At 57.1% G+C, this 16469-nt stretch overlaps 5 protein-coding genes across 5 annotated transcripts; 4 read left to right on the forward strand and 1 right to left on the reverse strand.

Moving 5' to 3' along the window:
• Window positions 1-148: 148 nt before the first annotated feature.
• MYCTH_2313159 (glycoside hydrolase family 47 protein) lies at window positions 149-2606 on the forward strand. Its single transcript, XM_003667335.1, has 2 exons — window positions 149-2149; window positions 2234-2606. The coding sequence occupies exons 1-2, from the start codon at window positions 428-430 to the stop codon at window positions 2408-2410; spliced, it is 1899 nt and encodes a 632-aa protein (XP_003667383.1). The 5' UTR covers window positions 149-427; the 3' UTR covers window positions 2411-2606.
• A 944-nt stretch (window positions 2607-3550) lies between these two features.
• Window positions 3551-5347, forward strand: MYCTH_2313161 (uncharacterized protein). Its single transcript, XM_003667336.1, has 3 exons — window positions 3551-3832; window positions 3891-4534; window positions 4609-5347. The coding sequence occupies exons 1-3, from the start codon at window positions 3699-3701 to the stop codon at window positions 4998-5000; spliced, it is 1170 nt and encodes a 389-aa protein (XP_003667384.1). The 5' UTR covers window positions 3551-3698; the 3' UTR covers window positions 5001-5347.
• Window positions 5348-5885: 538 nt separating this feature from the next.
• MYCTH_103818 (uncharacterized protein) lies at window positions 5886-7041 on the forward strand (the record flags this gene model as incomplete). Its single annotated transcript, XM_003667337.1, has 4 exons — window positions 5886-5900; window positions 5964-6646; window positions 6707-6943; window positions 6987-7041. 4 exons carry the CDS (start codon window positions 5886-5888, stop codon window positions 7039-7041), a joined length of 990 nt encoding a protein of 329 aa, XP_003667385.1.
• Window positions 7042-8115: 1074 nt separating this feature from the next.
• On the forward strand, window positions 8116-11759 carry MYCTH_2313163 (uncharacterized protein). Its single transcript, XM_003667338.1, has one exon. The coding sequence runs from the start codon at window positions 8473-8475 to the stop codon at window positions 11413-11415; it is 2943 nt and encodes a 980-aa protein (XP_003667386.1). The 5' UTR covers window positions 8116-8472; the 3' UTR covers window positions 11416-11759.
• Window positions 11760-12111: 352 nt separating this feature from the next.
• MYCTH_2313164 (uncharacterized protein) lies at window positions 12112-14858 on the reverse strand. Its single transcript, XM_003667339.1, has 4 exons — window positions 14224-14858; window positions 13946-14140; window positions 13412-13852; window positions 12112-13271 (listed from the first exon to the last, which is right to left on the reverse strand). Exons 1-4 carry the CDS (start codon window positions 14675-14677, stop codon window positions 12355-12357), a joined length of 2007 nt encoding a protein of 668 aa, XP_003667387.1. The 5' UTR covers window positions 14678-14858; the 3' UTR covers window positions 12112-12354.
• Window positions 14859-16469: the final 1611 nt, after the last annotated feature.

The raw sequence follows: 16469 nt of genomic DNA on the forward strand, positions 1-16469 counted from the left end.
ACTACATTATACGTACTGTACACAGTGCAGTACATACCTCGTACTGAGGCGAAACCTGGGCGTCCCCTGCAGCTCTGAATGCGGGGCAGTACCCACTCCTCCTTGGGGTTCAGGGACCAAACTCCCCTGAAATTGGACCCTGAAGTTCGCATGGGGGAGCCGATCTTACTGCATCTGACCTTGGTAGAAGTTAATCGCCAAGGAATCCGCCGCGGTCTTTCGGTCCATCGGCACCAAATGAACCTGCCACAGCCTGCGCCGTGCACCCAGCGGGCAGGCACACGTCTTGGCCGGCCAGGAACCTGGCCAGGAACCTGGCCAGAGACAATGGCTCAGAATATTTTAGCGCGCGCCGTACACAGTAAGTACATCCGTTCGGATGCCGGCATCGAACTTGGCTTCGCGCGGGGAACAAGATCTGATGGGCATGGCGTACCTCAGAAGAGGCTGGCCGTTCTGCTTCCTTCCGCCAAAGCTGCGGCGCAGCCTGGCCCTCGATCGCCGCCTCGGCCGAGTGCTCTTCGCTGCGACCCTGTTCGTGACCCTCACGCTGCTGCTCCGGCCCTCTCGACCGCACTTGCACCACCACCACCACCACCACCATCCGCATCCGCACGCCGACGAGACCCGACAGTCGCACTTTTCGGCCAACGACCGTCCCGAGATCCGCTTCCGACCCAGCAGCTTCGACTGGACATCCGTGGTCCAGCGCTACCCCGTCTCGTCCATCCGGCCGCTGCCCACGGGCAGTCCGCAGCCGCAGCGTCCCATCCAGCACCCCTTTCCCGGCTACGTGCACGATGCCACCACCCGGGCCCGGCAGCAAGCTGTCCGCGCCGCCTTCGTCAAGAGCTGGAGGAGCTACAAGACGCACGCCTGGCTGCGAGACGAGCTCGCGCCCGTGAGCGGCGGCGGCAGGACCACATTCGGCGGCTGGGCGGCCACCCTCGTCGACGCGCTGGACACCCTCTGGATCATGGGCCTGACCGACGACTTCTACGAGGCCGCCGCCGCCGCCGCCCGGCTGGACTGGGCCGACACCCCCGACAGCGCGGCCAACCTCTTCGAGACCACCATCCGCCACCTCGCCGGCCTCCTCGCCGCCTACGACCTGAGCGGCGAGCCCGCCCTGCTGGCCAAGGCGAGAGAGCTCGGCGACATGCTGTACCTGGCCTTCGACACCCCCAACCGCCTGCCCGCCTTCTGGTTCCGCTTCGAGGACGCCAGGCAGGGCCGCCAGGTCGCCGGCACCGACGACCCGTCCGCGAACCCCTGCTCGCTCTCGCTCGAGTTCACCCGCCTGTCGCTCCTGACCGGCGACCCCAAGTACTACGACGCCGTCGCCCGCGTCACCGACTTCCTCGAGCGCTCCCAGAACCAGTCGAGGCTGCCCGGCCTCTGGCCCAGGTCCATCAACTTCCGCGACGAGTCGGTGGACCAGCAGGCCGCCTTCACCCTCGGCGGCCAGGCCGACTCGCTGTACGAGTACCTGGCCAAGATGCCGGCCCTGCTGGGCCGCGGCCGCGCCCCCGCGAGCTACGAGAACATGTACCGCGCCGCCATGGACGCGTCGGCCCGCCACATCCTCTTCCGCCCCATGGTGCCCGACGACGACCCGGAGGGCCGCGACGTGCTCTTCGCCGGCGACGCCTACGCCTACCGCGACCGCCGCGTCGAGCGCATCCCCCAGGGCCAGCACCTGGCCTGCTTCGCCGGCGGCATGTTCGCCCTCGGCGGCAGGCTGTTCGGCATCCCCGACCACGTCGCCCTCGGCGAGCGCCTCGCCCGCGGCTGCGCCTGGGCCTACCACGCCTTCCCCACCGGCCTGATGCCCGAGGTCTTCACCATGCTGGCCTGCGACTCGCTCGACCGCCCCTGTCCCTGGGACGAGGACCGGTGGCGGCGCGAGCGCGGCGCCGTCCGCCTGCCCAGGGGGTTCAAGAGCGCCCGCGACAAGCGCTACATGCTCCGCCCGGAGGCCATCGAGAGCCTCTTCTTGCTGTACAGGATGACGGGCAAGGAAGACCTGCGCGAGCTGGCCTGGCGCATGTTCCGGTCCGTCATGGAGGCCACCGAGACACCCCTCGCCAACTCGGCCATCGCCGACGTCACGGTCGAGGGCAAGACCACCAAGATGGATTCCATGGAGGTAAAAAAAAGAAAAAAAAAAAAGAATTATGATCTCAAACAGTCGCTGACCATGACGCGCGCGCGCGCACACACATACACACAGAGTTTCTGGCTGGCCGAAACGCTCAAGTACTTCTACCTCATCTTCTCCCCGCCCGATCTCATCAGCCTGGACGACTTTGTCTTCAACACCGAGGCCCACCCGTTCCGGCGAGAGAAGGCGGCGTCGATTCGCGACACAATAGCACCTGTAGAAACCGCCAAGGAGGGGGAAGCATAGACCATGTATCCGTATTTCTAATATATAATTAATGTAATTGAACAACGATGGAGCCATCTTGTGTTCATCCGGCTCCTGGAGATGCCGCTGCTAGTTAGATCGGATTCATCACCGTCGTTTATATATTCGGCAGCCAGAAAGAACCCGTTAACGAGGGCCGGGACAGGTTCCCTCGCCATGACTGACACCTTTTGGTCGTGTAAGCATTGCCGTTGGTTGATGAGCACCAATCTGATTGATCCGAAGAGCTAATTGGGTAATTTCTTTCAGACAAAGTCGTCAAACAGGCAGGAAGAAGGCAGGAAGAAATCCGGATACTCGATGCATTGCCGGCTCTCTTTGTATCGGAACCAAAACGGAGAACCGGCTCCCGTTAGGGAACCACGGCTAGGATGGTAGCCTATACGGGCGCCCAAACCTGGCCACACTTCGTGATATCGGGTTCCCCCCCTCCTTCCCCCCCACCCCTCAGGTCCTTGCCTGCTAGGGGACATCAACATCAAATCATTCTTCCACCGCCCCTCCTCCTCCTCCTCCTCCAGCCAACTCCAGGATGATGTCCTCCATTTGCCAAGGGCATCCAGCTCCCAGTTCTCTACCTATCTAAGGCCGGTATACACCTGATGAACCTTCGCGAGGAATATATTACCTACTGAAATGAAGGGCAATTCCTTGTTTACGTGCGTCTCACCAGTGCAGTTACGACTTCCCTAACTCTGCAAACCGTGCTCCGGTTTGAGGCGCTCTTACCGCACCGCCCGCCGCCGAACGCCTCGTCGCTTTTACGATGACACCCAAGTTCAAACAGTCTTCGGTATCCCGCACGATATTGAGGGACCGCGACTGCCGACGTCGATAGCAGAGACGACAAGCCTCGTGTAGATGTAATGTACCGATTGCTTGTACAGTACAGTACTGAAGAAACTGTGGTGGTACGGAGATGGTTCTCCCCCACAAAAGATGGCCCACATGCCCCAATAAATAACCCTCTAATCAGTATACATCCGTACCGACCGTACGGCTTACCTTCTTCAGTACGGATTACAGGGTAAATGTCAGCCCCACTAGTGGTGGCGCCATCTGTGGCGCGATCTGGCGCGATCTTTTAATTGGACGCAGCACAAGACGCGCTGAACGCGTCACTGGGCACCTGCGCCGAAGCCCAGGCGTCTACGGACGTACACTCCAAACCGTCAGCTACTCTTGATCGAAAAAAAAAAAAAAAAATACCACTGCGGTGTCCTTGGCTTTCCTGATTGCCTCCCGCAAAGCCATCACCACCGTCAAAATGGCCGACTTCGACGACGAAATGGACATCGACGTCGCACCCTCCAAAGACATCACATTTTCCTCCGACAACACAGCCAAGGGGAAGCGCAGCGCCGCCAATCTCCCGGTCGAGGCCGAAGACAGTCTGCCATGGTGTGTACACCTCACGCGGCAAACTTAGGATCCTCAGCTCGGACTGACGGTCATTCAGGGTCGAAAAGTATCGCCCGGCAACGCTGGCCGACGTGTCTGGCCACCAAGACATCCTCGCGACTATCAACAAGTTCGTCGACTCGAACCGACTACCCCATCTCCTGTTCTACGGCCCGCCCGGCACGGGCAAGACCTCGACCATCCTCGCCCTCGCACGTCGCATATACGGTGCCGAGAACATGCGCCAAATGGTGCTCGAGCTCAACGCCTCCGATGACCGCGGCATTGATGTCGTGCGCGAACAGATCAAGACCTTTGCCTCTACCAAACAGATCTTTAGCATGAGCGCGTCGGCCACAAGGTCAGGGATTGCCAATTTCAAGCTCATCATTCTCGACGAAGCCGACGCCATGACCAACACGGCCCAGATGGCTCTCCGTCGAATCATGGAGAAGTACACGGCAAACACGCGCTTCTGCATCATTGCCAACTACTCCCACAAGCTCAGCCCGGCCCTGCTCTCGAGGTGTACTCGCTTCCGATTCAGCCCGCTCAAGGAGCAGGATATCCGTGGTTTGATAGACAAGGTCATCGAGGAGGAGAACGTCAAGATCATGCCCGAGGCGACTGATTCGCTCGTGCGGCTGAGCAAGGGCGACATGCGCCGCGCATTAAATGTGCTGCAGGCGTGCCATGCGTCAAGTAAGTCCCTCCTCCTTTTTTTTTCCTCTCTCTCTTCATCTTCGTCTGGCACGTATGCTAAAAAGGCTGCACAGGTACACCACTCCAACCTCGCGAGGGCCCCAAGATTGCCGAGAAGGATATTGTCCGCGAGACCATCACAACAGAGACTATTTACAACTGCGTTGCCGCCCCACCACCAGACGCCATCAAGAAGATCCTCAACACGTTACTCAGTACTAGCGATGTGACCTCATGTCTTTCCACCATCAACACCCTAAAGGTGGCCCAGGGCCTGGCACTGGCTGACATCATCACCGCGCTTTCGGAAGAGGTGATGAAATTGGAGGTGAAGCCACAGGTTATGATCACCTGGTTGGACACGCTCGCAGAGATTGAGCACAGGGTATCAAGCGGCGCCAACGAAGCGATACAGACATCGGCTGTAGTCGGCGCGATACGAAACGGCGTGGAGCTGATGGGCTGACGGAAGGTTATAAACTCCAAAACAACAAACACCGGAGTAATCTCTCTCAGGGTATTCTCGTTGATCGTCTGTAGTGACGCATGGAGGACCACAGCACAGCGAGAGACTCGAGTTCTGAACACACTTAAGGGTCAATAAGACCCGAATCATATGACTTCATGAAGGTTTCAATCATGACTGTGCCGCCAATGATAAAATGCTTAGAGGTCTTTCTCTCTGCCTTGTCGCGGTTCTTTAAAGTGTCTGATATCATGACCCTCTATGACTGCCCTTGTACCAAACTCAATAAGGTGCTCTATTCTCCCGCCTTCCATAAATTTACTCTTGTCTCCGCTGCTGGTAATTACAGGTTGTTTTTCATGACTTCTCCTAAAACAGCAAGGCATAATGGACACGAGGGCCAAGCTTTCTTATGCACTTCGGCCAGACATACCGCAAAAGACCCTGCCGATAATGAGCCAAATGCCACAAGCCTTTCGGAGGTTGAGGGAAGCATAATACAACTCCCCGTGAGCCCGATGATCAGGCAGTGGTAGACTAGCTTCGCATCAATCGAGGACTTGGCATGGTATGATCTGCTGTCGACATATAAGCTCGGGAACTTCACAGGGTCATAGCTGTAATTCTAAGTTGAAGATCTCTTCTCTCGTGAACATCGCTTGGAGCAGGCGAATCTTGAGTCATTTATACGGCAATACATGACTTGCAAGTCGCTAACGTAAACATAATGACCTGTCGGTCGGTCGCTCAGCGAACCCGCGTATTACCTACCCCTCGTCTGCCACTTATCAATCTACCGCCGTCCAGCTTGCCTTCACCGCAGCAGTCAGTCTGCTCAAGCGAAGCTTTTCGGCCTCAAGACCTTACGCTAGTGCCATTCCGAAAATGCAGGAGATTAAAGTATGCCTGCCTTCTCCTCAATATCAAAGTGCCCCGGCGCCATTAACCACACTTGGAAATTAGAACACTCTCGCTGAGAATTTCGGTGGTCCAGTCACGGCTCTGGGATCACATCAATTCAAACTCGTCGACTGCCCGGATCTCACGGGAAAAGTGGCTGTTGTGACTGGGGGAGTGAAGGTATCGGCTTTGGTGTGGTTTAATTACACCTTCCTCAAGCATAGCATAAACAAGGTCTATACCCTATCCGTCGCGGAAGAGGTCATTAACGGAGCCAAGGAGGTCGTGGCAAGGGAGCTGGGTCAAGACAAAGCCGATCGGATCGTTTTCCTGCAATGCGACCTGAGCGACTGGCTTCGCGTCAAGGAGATAGCTGAGACTATCAAGCACGACACGGACCGGCTGGACAACTTGGTCAACAACGCGGGCCGGGGTATCATGACGGCCGAGCTGACCTCGTGCAAAAAAAAAAACGCCGAGAGAGGCAACATCGTCCGCATCAGCAGCCAGGCCAGCAACATGCACCACAAGGTACCGAGCGATATCAAATTCGCCAGCCTAGAGGAGATCAACACCGACCTGGGGCGGAACCAGCTGTATAGCCGGAGCAAGCTGGCCGTCATCCTCTACAAGCGGTATTATTTCGACCGCAGAGTGACTAGGAACGGTCACCTAAACCTGCTGATGAACGCAACCCATCCAGGTTTCGTATCGTCGAAGCAGTCCAGGGCGGACATCTTTGAGGCGTGAGTGGCCTCATGCAAAACCTTGGCAGTTGTCAACCAAGCCCAACTGACACCCCACAGATTCCCCATCGGAGGCTTCGGCATGTCTTACGGTCCCGAGCCCTTCAAGAAGGACGAGTTTGAGGGCGCCGTGCCCACCGTCTATGCTGCGACCGTGGCCGACAAGGGCGGCCAGCACATATGCGCACCTGCCACCCCCGAGGCAGGAAGCGAGCTATCGCAGAGCGAGGAGCTGGCCGAGAGGCTGATGGAGTTGACAAGGAACGTGGTTAGGGAGAGAAGATGGGGAGCGAATCGGTCGGCAAAGGGTGTACATTGGATGATATTCTGCTGCATTGAGCCCTGTGGCCATGCAAACGGAGAAGGGGGACGCAGGAAGGGAGCCCGGATTATGAGAGGGGGGAAGTGGGAATGAAACAAGAAACAAGGGAAGGAGAGGAAGGAGAGAGCAATGGAAGGGAGGGGGAGGTAACCAAACAAAGAGGGAAGGAAAGAGGGGGGAAACAGAAAAGCAAAAACATTGTTGAGAAGCACACTGTCACTGATTGTGGATTTGACCACTGATAGAACTGAACCACGTCAATTACTTGGATGGACAGAGAAGTGCCAACTTTGTATGTACATACATACCTCCCTCCGTACATACACTACGCAGTTAGGAACATGGTACTGAAGTGCCCGAAGCCAGCAGCCAACAAATGAAGGCCTGGACCGAACATGCCTGACCGCCGCAACATGTGGGTCCTCTACCTGCATAACGCAGGGAGCATGGGAACCTACAGACTACAGGATGCTGATGGATAACAGGAAAATGCGGGCGAGAAGTGAAAATCACTTATGAAAATGAGAGAGAAACTCGACAAGAAGATGGTGCATTGCACAGTTCTCTTTGAGGTGTAGCGAATCGACACTGCGAGGTAAAATCGCCCGGGCCAGTCGCTGAATACTCCCAGGCAAAAAGCTGGTTCAGAGAGAATGGACGGATGAGGAGGCTGGGCGGGCACTCCTGCACACCCTTATTGTCGCAGTTGGACCTCTTGGCTCAAGGCTCGTTGGTTGCATCCGGGATCAGTTCCAGCTTGCTGGGTTGCAGGTGACGAGAGTCCTGATTGGCAGGCACATGAGTCCTTCGCCGGCATCTCGTGCTGACGCTCGTGAGAGGCTGGCGATTTCGCAAAAGAAAAGCTTCGGAACCACAAAAAAAAAAGAATTAGGTGCAAAATAATATCGTCACTCTGTTGGCAACCTTGTACATTAGGTGATAGCAAGGAACTTAAAAGTTGGTCAATGCGATCAATGGAATGGAGAGGTTCCAGGCTGGGATTTTCGATGTGCCTTCCAGGGACCAATCCTAACACTGAACTCACACCCATACGGAGTACTATGATACAGTACTCCGTAGTTACCGCAGGAAGCACGTTCACTTAATAAGCCGATTGACAGGCACCCAGGCACCGCTGCTGCCTCCCGGCAGCGCTCGGGAGGCAGCGCTAGCCTGAAAGGGACTAGACCCACTAGAGCTCTCCCGTTTCCTGCAAGCACTTTGATCCCCCACACCAATTGAGCTCTTCCCCACAACCACCGCGACCAGCGCGGTGGAATGCCGCCTGCTGGTGCTGCGTTTGACACGCTTTCTCCAGTCACTTTTTCAACCAAATTCGGATTTTTCTCACTTTTCTTCTTTATTTTCCTCAGCTATTCATTCTAAATTGGCTGAATCATCCCAATTGCTCTTCCCTTCCTAAGGTCAAGCTGAGATGGACGGCCACGGGGTTGCCCAAGGAACGGGCGATAGTTCGTCCAGAACACACCGCCTAACACAAGCAATGGAACACCCGGAAAACTCGCCAGTTTATCCTGTCTCTCCCCTGCTACTGGAAAGGCTGCAGCGTTCACGGCAACTTGAGAACGGCCGTGTATCATCCCACTCGAGCACCGATATGCTTTCCTCCTCTGGCTCCAGACATGTACGGAGGAGCCCTTCCCCCACTGACAGCCATCGGCCCGGGTCAGATGGTGGCGTCGATGCTGTGAAGGCGAAGAAAGGCTTGGGCATGAAGGAGATGGAGCAGACATTGTCCACGTTGCACAAGCAGAACTTCGACCTCAAACTCGAGCTTTATCACCGAAGAGAAAGGCAAGCCGCCCTCGAAGCGCGCGTCGATACGTTGGAGAGGGAGGCCAAAGAAAGAGACGAGCTAAACGAATCGTTGCTCCGTGAGCTCGAGAAGCGGGACAAGGCCGTCGAGGAGGCCATAGGGATGATTCTCGCCTTGGAGAAGCGTATCGAGGAGCTCCTTCTCGAGAGGAAGATGGTGCTCCAGGTCGAGGCTGAGAAGCCTCCGTACTCTCGAGTCGCTTCTCCCTTGGTAACGCCAAGTTCCCAAAGCAAAACTTCAGAGTTGGCCACACCTGGCGATTCTTCCAAGACCCCAATTCGCATGCCGAGCTTCGTCTCGGACAGGAGCGAAAACACCGAGAATCTTCGAAGTGTATACATGGCCGGCCTGGCCTGCGAAAGCGGCCTCTCTCTTCCACAGCCGGCCGAGGACACGCCTGATACCGCTCGCATCGACCCCCGACTGGCGAGCCCTGCGCTCAGCGAGTTGAGCGAAAGCTCGTTCGCCAGCGTCTACGGCCGGGGAAGGGCCGTTGACCTTCCCTCCACACCTCGGAACCGTCCTGACCAGCGGGATGTGCCCTCTCGAACCGCTGCCCCGGGAGTCGAATCTCCGACCAGAGCCGGAACGTCAACACCAAAGGGTCACCGTCGGCCAAGCAGCTCTCGAGTGGCCAGTGGGCAATTCCACACCATTAGTGGCATCATGGCAGACACCCCATCACCCCGTCAGCGGACCGAGGGGCCCAAGCCAACGCACGCTACCCCGAGGGATTTCCTAAAACCGCCAACCGGGAAGAAGGAGCAGCCACCAATTACCCGCCCTCCGACCTCTCATTCCCAGCCAAAGTCCAAAAAGGAGAAACGGGAGGCTCTGGAGAGAGTCATAACACAAGCCCAGTTCACCAATCCCCAAACACTGCCCCCGACACCAGATACCCTCTCAAGCACCACCCTGCCTAACAACGAAACGCCAGTCAAGGACCATGGACCCGATAGCGAACACAATCGCCGAGACCTGACCGAGGCGAACATAACGAAGATACCTGAGCATCTAGAGCACGTATCGCCATCTCGGGCCGCTCAACCCGCATCTACCACGGCGTTTGACAGCCGGAAACACTGTCATGCAACAGGGGGGTCGTCAGTTGCGGCTGCAGTCGTACCGGATCACCGCTCGTCTCCCTCGACCACCGACTCGGCATATGCGCGCGCACTCAACGGTAACAGCTGGAGCGGAGACGCATCGCGATACACGGCCAGACATCGCAGAGACTCGACGACGTCGAGCATCGATACCTGGCTCCGCGAGAGCCTGAAGCCAGAGAGCACAGAAGGTTTAGGTCCGATGAGCTCCGTGTCGCAAGCGCACCCGATCGCTACCAACGGCCGCGTCTCGCCAGATCTGTTTTCGTTCCCGACTTCGGCGCATGGTTGGATGGCAAACACGATGCTCGGTTCCATGGGTGGAAAAGATCACGCGGGTCCCCACGCCAAAAATGCGTCCGTAACACCCATTGCGGACATGCTGGATGCCATTGAAGCCTCGAGGCCAACTCCCCCTATCGCGAACCCCAGGCGTAAGACTCCTATAAGCGGTGCCGCAGCTCCATCTCCGCCGAACCGGCGGTCCAGCCTTCTCGCGAGGACCGGAGCTCCTGCGGATGCAACACCTGGAACGGAAGGCATCCCGCAGCCGCCACCGCATCCCAGCCCCTCCGCTTCTTCCAAGGTCAACAGCCCCGCCCGCGGAAGTCGTACCCGCAGCAATAGCAACGACGTTCGATCCGTCGACCGCCACCTCACGGGGCTTGGTCTGAAACAAGGCCGGGCCATGACCGTACCTCCCAAGCAAGTCCACGCCCCGCCGCCGCCCATCCACCAGCACCACCATCACCAGCAGCAGCAGCAGCAGCCAGACGCTCCCATCAAGCAGGACTCGCCCATGCAGGCCCTCTCCAAACAACGCCACTACCCGCCCCCAAGCCAGACGTCCCGCCCCCGCTCGCGCGGCCTGACCGCGTTCTTCCGCCGCTCCACGGGCTCCGCGGACGTGCCGGCTCCGCCCGCCAGCGCCCCGCCGACACAGACGGCGTTCAAGCCGCCGCCGCCGCCGCCGCCGCGATCGCGGTCGCGGCAGCGAGCAGGCTCGGGGTCTGAGGCGCTGCCGGCGGCGTTGGGGATGGGCATGCCCTCGTGGGTGCGCCGCGCGTCGCTGGCAGATGGGGAGCGCCCGAGCGGCGTCACGCCGCCGCCGATTCTGCGGAAGAAGAAGGGCACGTCGCAGCCATCCTTCGTGGACGGCTCCGGCGTCCACGCTAGGGCCGTCGGTCTCGGCGATGACGAGGACGGCGATGGCGGGGTCGTGCTGGAGCCATCTCCTGCCGCGGCTGGGACGCCCGCCGGTGGTGGTGGTGGTGGTGGTGCTCCGGTGGGCATACCTCCTCCCTCTGGGAAATCGTCGTCGTCGTCGTCGGGGAAGTCATGGGGCGGCAGCACCGGCTGTGTTGTGGCGAATGGTGAAGGCGGGGGTGTGTCGCTCGGTGGTGGTGGTGGTGGTGGTGGTAATAGCGGTAACTCGGGAAGCGGGAAGAGGAAGTGGCTTGGCCTGGGGAGAGTCAGCAGCCTGAGAAACCGTGGCGGAACGTAGAACGTCCGTTGCGGGGTTTGGCGGTGTGGTTAGAAGACATCCTACCGGCGTACGTACTGTGTAGACGTACGTCCCTCGCCTTGCGGTTACACGTCATGATGATGGCATGGTCAAGAGTTCTGATGAGTTCAAGGGCTGGGCCCCGGTATGGCGTTCTGGGTTATCTATGTTGCGTCTGGCGTTTAGGTGATCTATTCAGTACTCATTCCTGGGGAAGTAGTCATTTTTGGGTCACAAATTGAAGACGGTATTAGAGATTGATTGCCCCAAAGATTCTCGGTATAGAGCCTCATCTCGTTAACCTTACCGCCTTGGTAGCTATGCAAAAGATCAGTGACGTTGGGATAATACTCCCCTATCTTCAGAGCCAAACGGGGAAGGGTTATTACTCGGCCCAGAACCCAGAAATCGGGTTTGAGAATGCACTCGTCGTCGTTGTGGTTTTGGTATTAATAGCGTCTGGACGAAGGGCACGTAACAGCCTCCCCTGATGCCTTTATCATGAATGATGTGCTCAAGGATACAGTGTCTGCCAGAAACCCCGGCCCTACCGCCGGGGTTGGAGGCTCTCTCGTTAGAGGTGATCTGTTTGTCATGAATCACAGCTTTATACGTATCATATTAATCATGCCTCTCCCAGACGTCCTTACAAGTGCTTCGAGCTTATGCACTGATTGAGATAAAAAAAGAAATACACATCAAGTGTTGCCTTGAGCCAGAAAATATAATAACACGGAGTAATCCGATGAATTATGTGATTTTCTTGTCGAAATTACCTCCCCATCATTAATTACATCCTTCCGGCATAAATCTACTAACTACACCACCCTCCGTACGAATCCAAAGCACACCAACCTCTCCATAATACCCCTACCTACACACACACAACTCTGATCAATAATCAATAACCCCTGGTCACAGACGGCGAGCGTCAGCACCTCACAGCGCCATCAGGACCGCCATCACTCCCGCCACGATCGCCGTGGCGCCGGACACCAGCCCGACCTTGGCGCTGCCGGCGGTGACGGCGGGAGGTTTGGACGTCGCCGTCACGGTGCCGTTGATGCCCCGGTGTCCGCTCATCGTCGTTGTCGTCGGCGGCAGTGCCGGCACCAGGGTGGTGGTTGTCTGGCCGGTGGGGGGGGCCGTGATGGTGGTGGGGGTGGTGGTGGTGACGCCGGGCACGACGTGGGTGGTGCGGTCGGTCGGGCCCACTGGGGAGAGCGTGACGGTCAGGGTGGTGGTCCGGGTGGCGCCGGGCGGGCAGTCGTCGCCGCCGCCGCTGCCGGGGCAGGTGATGGTCCGGGGGATGGTGTAGGTGGCCGTCGTCTCCGGGCAGACGGCCGTCGTCTTGGTGATGATCTCGGTGGTGACCTCGTGGGCGGGACAGCGGGTCACGGTGGGCGGGCACGAGGTGATGGTGTAGGTGGTCGCGCTCGTGATGGTCAAGGTGCTCTTGCTGATGGTGGACGAGGCCGTGGTGGTGGTGGGGGACCGGGTGGTGGTGAAGTTGCCGCTGGCGGTCGGGAACGGAGGCTTGTGCGTGCTGAGGGTGGTGGCGGTGGTGCTGGACGACGAGGTTGTCACGTGGGAAGAAGAAGAAGAAGTCGAGTCCGACGTGGATGAAGTCTTGGAAGCGGTCGACGTCTTTGAGCTAGTCTTGGAGAAGGTCGACGTGGATGTCGGCTTCGGCTTGCCACACTCGCCGACGATGGACGGAACGGCGTCGGGGCCGCTGCCAATGGCCACGAGATTGGAACCGCAGTCGTCCGACTGAGCGAGGTAAATGTTGCGGTTGTCCCAGTCGTAGACGACGTACGCGGACCGGAGGAAGGTATCGCCAAGAACGGGGAAGTCTGGTACGAGTTTCACGTCAGTAATCTTCGATAGGTTTTGTGTGTGTGTGTGTGTGTGTGTGTGTGTGTGTGTGTGTGTGTGTGTGTGTGTGTGTGTGGGCAACCATATAATTATGAAATTGTGATCCAAAGGCACTCACCGTCCTCAAATGCGCCCAAGACGCAGGTGTTGGACTCAGGCTGGGCCCAGACAAACTCGTGGTAGGGCACGTTGATGGTCTTGCCACCGAAGATGAAATCGAGCGAGCCCCCTTCGCCATGGTCGACACAGTCGACAACGTACACATCGGCGCTGCTAACGTACTGAGCAGAGGGGAAGGCAGCGACGAGCTTCTGGAAGATGGGTCTCGGCAAGGCACTGAGAGTGTAACCGCTGTCGAGCAGGACAGGCTGGCCCTTGCCTCCGTCGGGGGTGCTGAAGACGGTGACGACGTCGCCATCCGGCTGGTTGACCGAGATGCCATCGAGATAGATCCAGAACCTTGTGTATCCGTCCGGAGACTCGGCGGCGGGGATGATTAGGCGCTTGATGAGGCTTCCCCTGTACTTTTTGGTGTCGATACCTCCAAAGATGACGGATCCTGCCTCCCGGGGCCGTCCTGGTTAGTGACGCCTCTCTCCACTCATGACAGGGAGCGCAAAAAAAAGGCACTCAGTTCAGGGGGGCAACTCACCCCGTGCGCTTTCGAACCCCTTGAGGTCCATGCTGAAGGCCCTGCTGCTGGTGTACCCCTGCTGGGCGAGAGAATCCACAACGAGCGGGTATGCGGAGTCCCATCCGTCCAAGTTCGGGCCGGCGCCGAAGATGCCCACGTCTGCATGGGCACTGTCCAAGGCAACACCGAAGACCTGCTGCGTGATCCTGGCCGCTGGACGCACAAGACACGAGTAAGTTTCTTGAGCTCTAAGTATTTTCTCGCTCGGAGGACTCGGGAGCTCATGTGACACTTACAGCCAATGGCGACGTAGTCAGCCACATACTCATAGTAGGCATAACCAGTGCCGTAGGTAATATTGCCCTGCTCGCCGAAGTCTACGAGGGTGGAGGAGTCGGTGAACCTGGGCTGGGCAGCGCAGAACTCGGGCTCGGCCGCCTTGGAGCAGACGGGGTTTACCCAGAGCATGTCCGAGCCCGTGTCGAACTGGACGGGGACCGTCTGGCCCGGGGTGCCGAGGGTCAGTTCGATGGTGTACAAGGTGCCAGAGAGCGGGTCAAAAATGCCGGTATCGATCTGTCTCCTGGTGATGTTGGCGTGTTTCCCAAAGAGAAGATTGCCTAGCCGGGGCATGAGGGGGTATCGGAGGAGCCCATCCTGCTGAACCATCCGGTTGTCTTCCGGGACGGAGAGGCCAGCACCCAGCACGGCGACCGGAAGGAGGGCCGCGGCGTAGAGAGCGAATGACATGGTGTCGAAACGAAGGACTAGGTTGAATCAAGTGACTAATAAAGGTGGGTAATATAACGAACGACAGAGCTCAGAAAAGAGTGACAGAGTCGCCCCTACGCGACAACGGCAACGGTGAGGTGACCTTCCGGTGAGCTTGATGAGGGAAATAGGATGGAAGGGGACTCGAGACTCTCTCCTGGCTCTTGAGGTATTTATGATGCACCATCCATCCGTCCATCCACCCATCCAGCCATCTCGAGATTTGTTAACAGCCCCGGCTCAGCTTGACCTCCACCTGCTGCTCCGCCTCGTCAACCTACTCGCCATACACTAGTTACACTCCATCGTTAATTAATGCACACACCCAGCAGTGCGGGAGCACCCTGCATCGTAGGAACACGCAGCTTTGTGGGCAGGAAATTACTCAATTCCCTCATCGTCCAATGGTTTCGCGATGTTTTCAGCATCACCACGCACGCCTCATCCAGAAGTCTTGTAGGTTTGTGGAAATTCGGTGTGGCAGGGCCTGCAGGACCCCCACAAGAATCGCACAGGCTGCCATTTTTGGGCAAGATACCTACCGATTTGATGCAGGTACATTGGCCTGATCGACAGAGGCGCGACTTCCAATCCTTCTCTTGGTGCGGACTCTCCGCGCGTGCACCAATCCCCATCGAAAAACGGTTGAAGTGGACCGACACGTGTATGCAGGTACAGTCACCTCGTGTAGTGTAGTGTAAGCGGACCCCTGGCATTGCCCATTGAGCCGCGTTTCGCCAGCGCTCCACGATCTCTGACAGAACGTGAGGCGAGTGATTGAGTCGAGCATTGCGGCCGGAGGGGCCATGGCGTTTTCCCCTCAAGACAGGTAATTACATGAAATCACAAATCGGATTATTTCTCTTCGGGATGCTCACCCAAAAATGGATAGGTGAATGGGTGGGTATTGACTTTTTTTAGGACGATTTCTAACGGGTAATTAATTAATTAGGACTACTCCGTACGGAGTACGAAAAGTCCCGCCCCTTTGCTATTTGTTATCTGGTTTTGACTTTGTCTCGAACAACTTGAACACGAAGCCCGAAGCTAACAAGAGACACAGACATTGTTGCCTACCTAAGTACCCTTGTTATATTTCAATCCCATCCTAAATAATCACCGGGATGAGCATCTTAACGCCTTGTTGATTCTTTGGAGATTCGTTTCTGGAACTATAAATTCAAATAATTCGAAAAAGAAGGTCTAAGCATAATTAATTATATATCTCTGGAAGTGTCTGCCTAGGTACCTAATTAGGTATGATCCTACCTCAAGGTCACTCGCGTGCGGGATCGAAGAAGGGTAAACAACACAAACTGCTTATAGAGGCTTATTAATAGTTATTTGTTAATGCAACAAGGGTTGGGGTTGTATTAGGGCACATCATAACAGTCCTTCAGCCTGCCCATGAATTAATGAATCAATGAGTCACACCGTCGCCAACTGCCGAACGTAGTGGGAGCTCCGGGAGCGTTGAAAGCAGTGTCTGTAGTGGGTGGCTGTACGAAGGAGACAATGCCTTGTTGAACTATCTACAAAGGAGACAAAACGAGTGGTATTTATAGACAAAGGGACTGGCCAATGCGTTAAACAGCCTCATATAGCTGTGGCAAACGCGTGGCTAATACGCTTGGAAGCTCCATAGCTTCCGACACACCCCCCAGTTAAACGCGGTAGTCGTTTAACTACGCTTTGTGGTGATACTGTTCTTAGTGTTATGTCCTTTGTCGCTCCTACCTCGATGGCTCCTTTAGGGGGCCTGCCTTCCGTA

Source organism: Thermothelomyces thermophilus, chromosome 7, assembly GCF_000226095.1.
Source record: "Thermothelomyces thermophilus ATCC 42464 chromosome 7, complete sequence".
Taxonomy (NCBI): domain Eukaryota; kingdom Fungi; phylum Ascomycota; class Sordariomycetes; order Sordariales; family Chaetomiaceae; genus Thermothelomyces; species Thermothelomyces thermophilus.

Bases quoted from the DNA above. Each gene is read 5' to 3' on its own strand.
- MYCTH_2313159 (XM_003667335.1), top strand. From the start codon at position 428: ATGGCGTACCTCAGAAGAGGCTGGCCGTTCTGCTTCCTTCCGCCAAAG. The intron at 2,150-2,233 runs GTAAAAAAAAGA...ACATACACACAG, and splicing joins CCAAGATGGATTCCATGGAG to AGTTTCTGGCTGGCCGAAAC.
- MYCTH_2313161 (XM_003667336.1), top strand. From the start codon at position 3,699: ATGGCCGACTTCGACGACGAAATGGACATCGACGTCGCACCCTCCAAA. The intron at 3,833-3,890 runs GTGTGTACACCT...ACGGTCATTCAG, and splicing joins GCCGAAGACAGTCTGCCATG to GGTCGAAAAGTATCGCCCGG. The intron at 4,535-4,608 runs GTAAGTCCCTCC...AAGGCTGCACAG, and splicing joins GCAGGCGTGCCATGCGTCAA to GTACACCACTCCAACCTCGC.
- MYCTH_2313163 (XM_003667338.1), top strand. From the start codon at position 8,473: ATGGAACACCCGGAAAACTCGCCAGTTTATCCTGTCTCTCCCCTGCTA.
- MYCTH_2313164 (XM_003667339.1), bottom strand. From the start codon at position 14,677: ATGTCATTCGCTCTCTACGCCGCGGCCCTCCTTCCGGTCGCCGTGCTG. The intron at 14,141-14,223 runs GTAAGTGTCACA...TTGTGCGTCCAG, and splicing joins TGACTACGTCGCCATTGGCT to CGGCCAGGATCACGCAGCAG. The intron at 13,853-13,945 runs GTGAGTTGCCCC...CCCGGGAGGCAG, and splicing joins GGGGTTCGAAAGCGCACGGG to GATCCGTCATCTTTGGAGGT.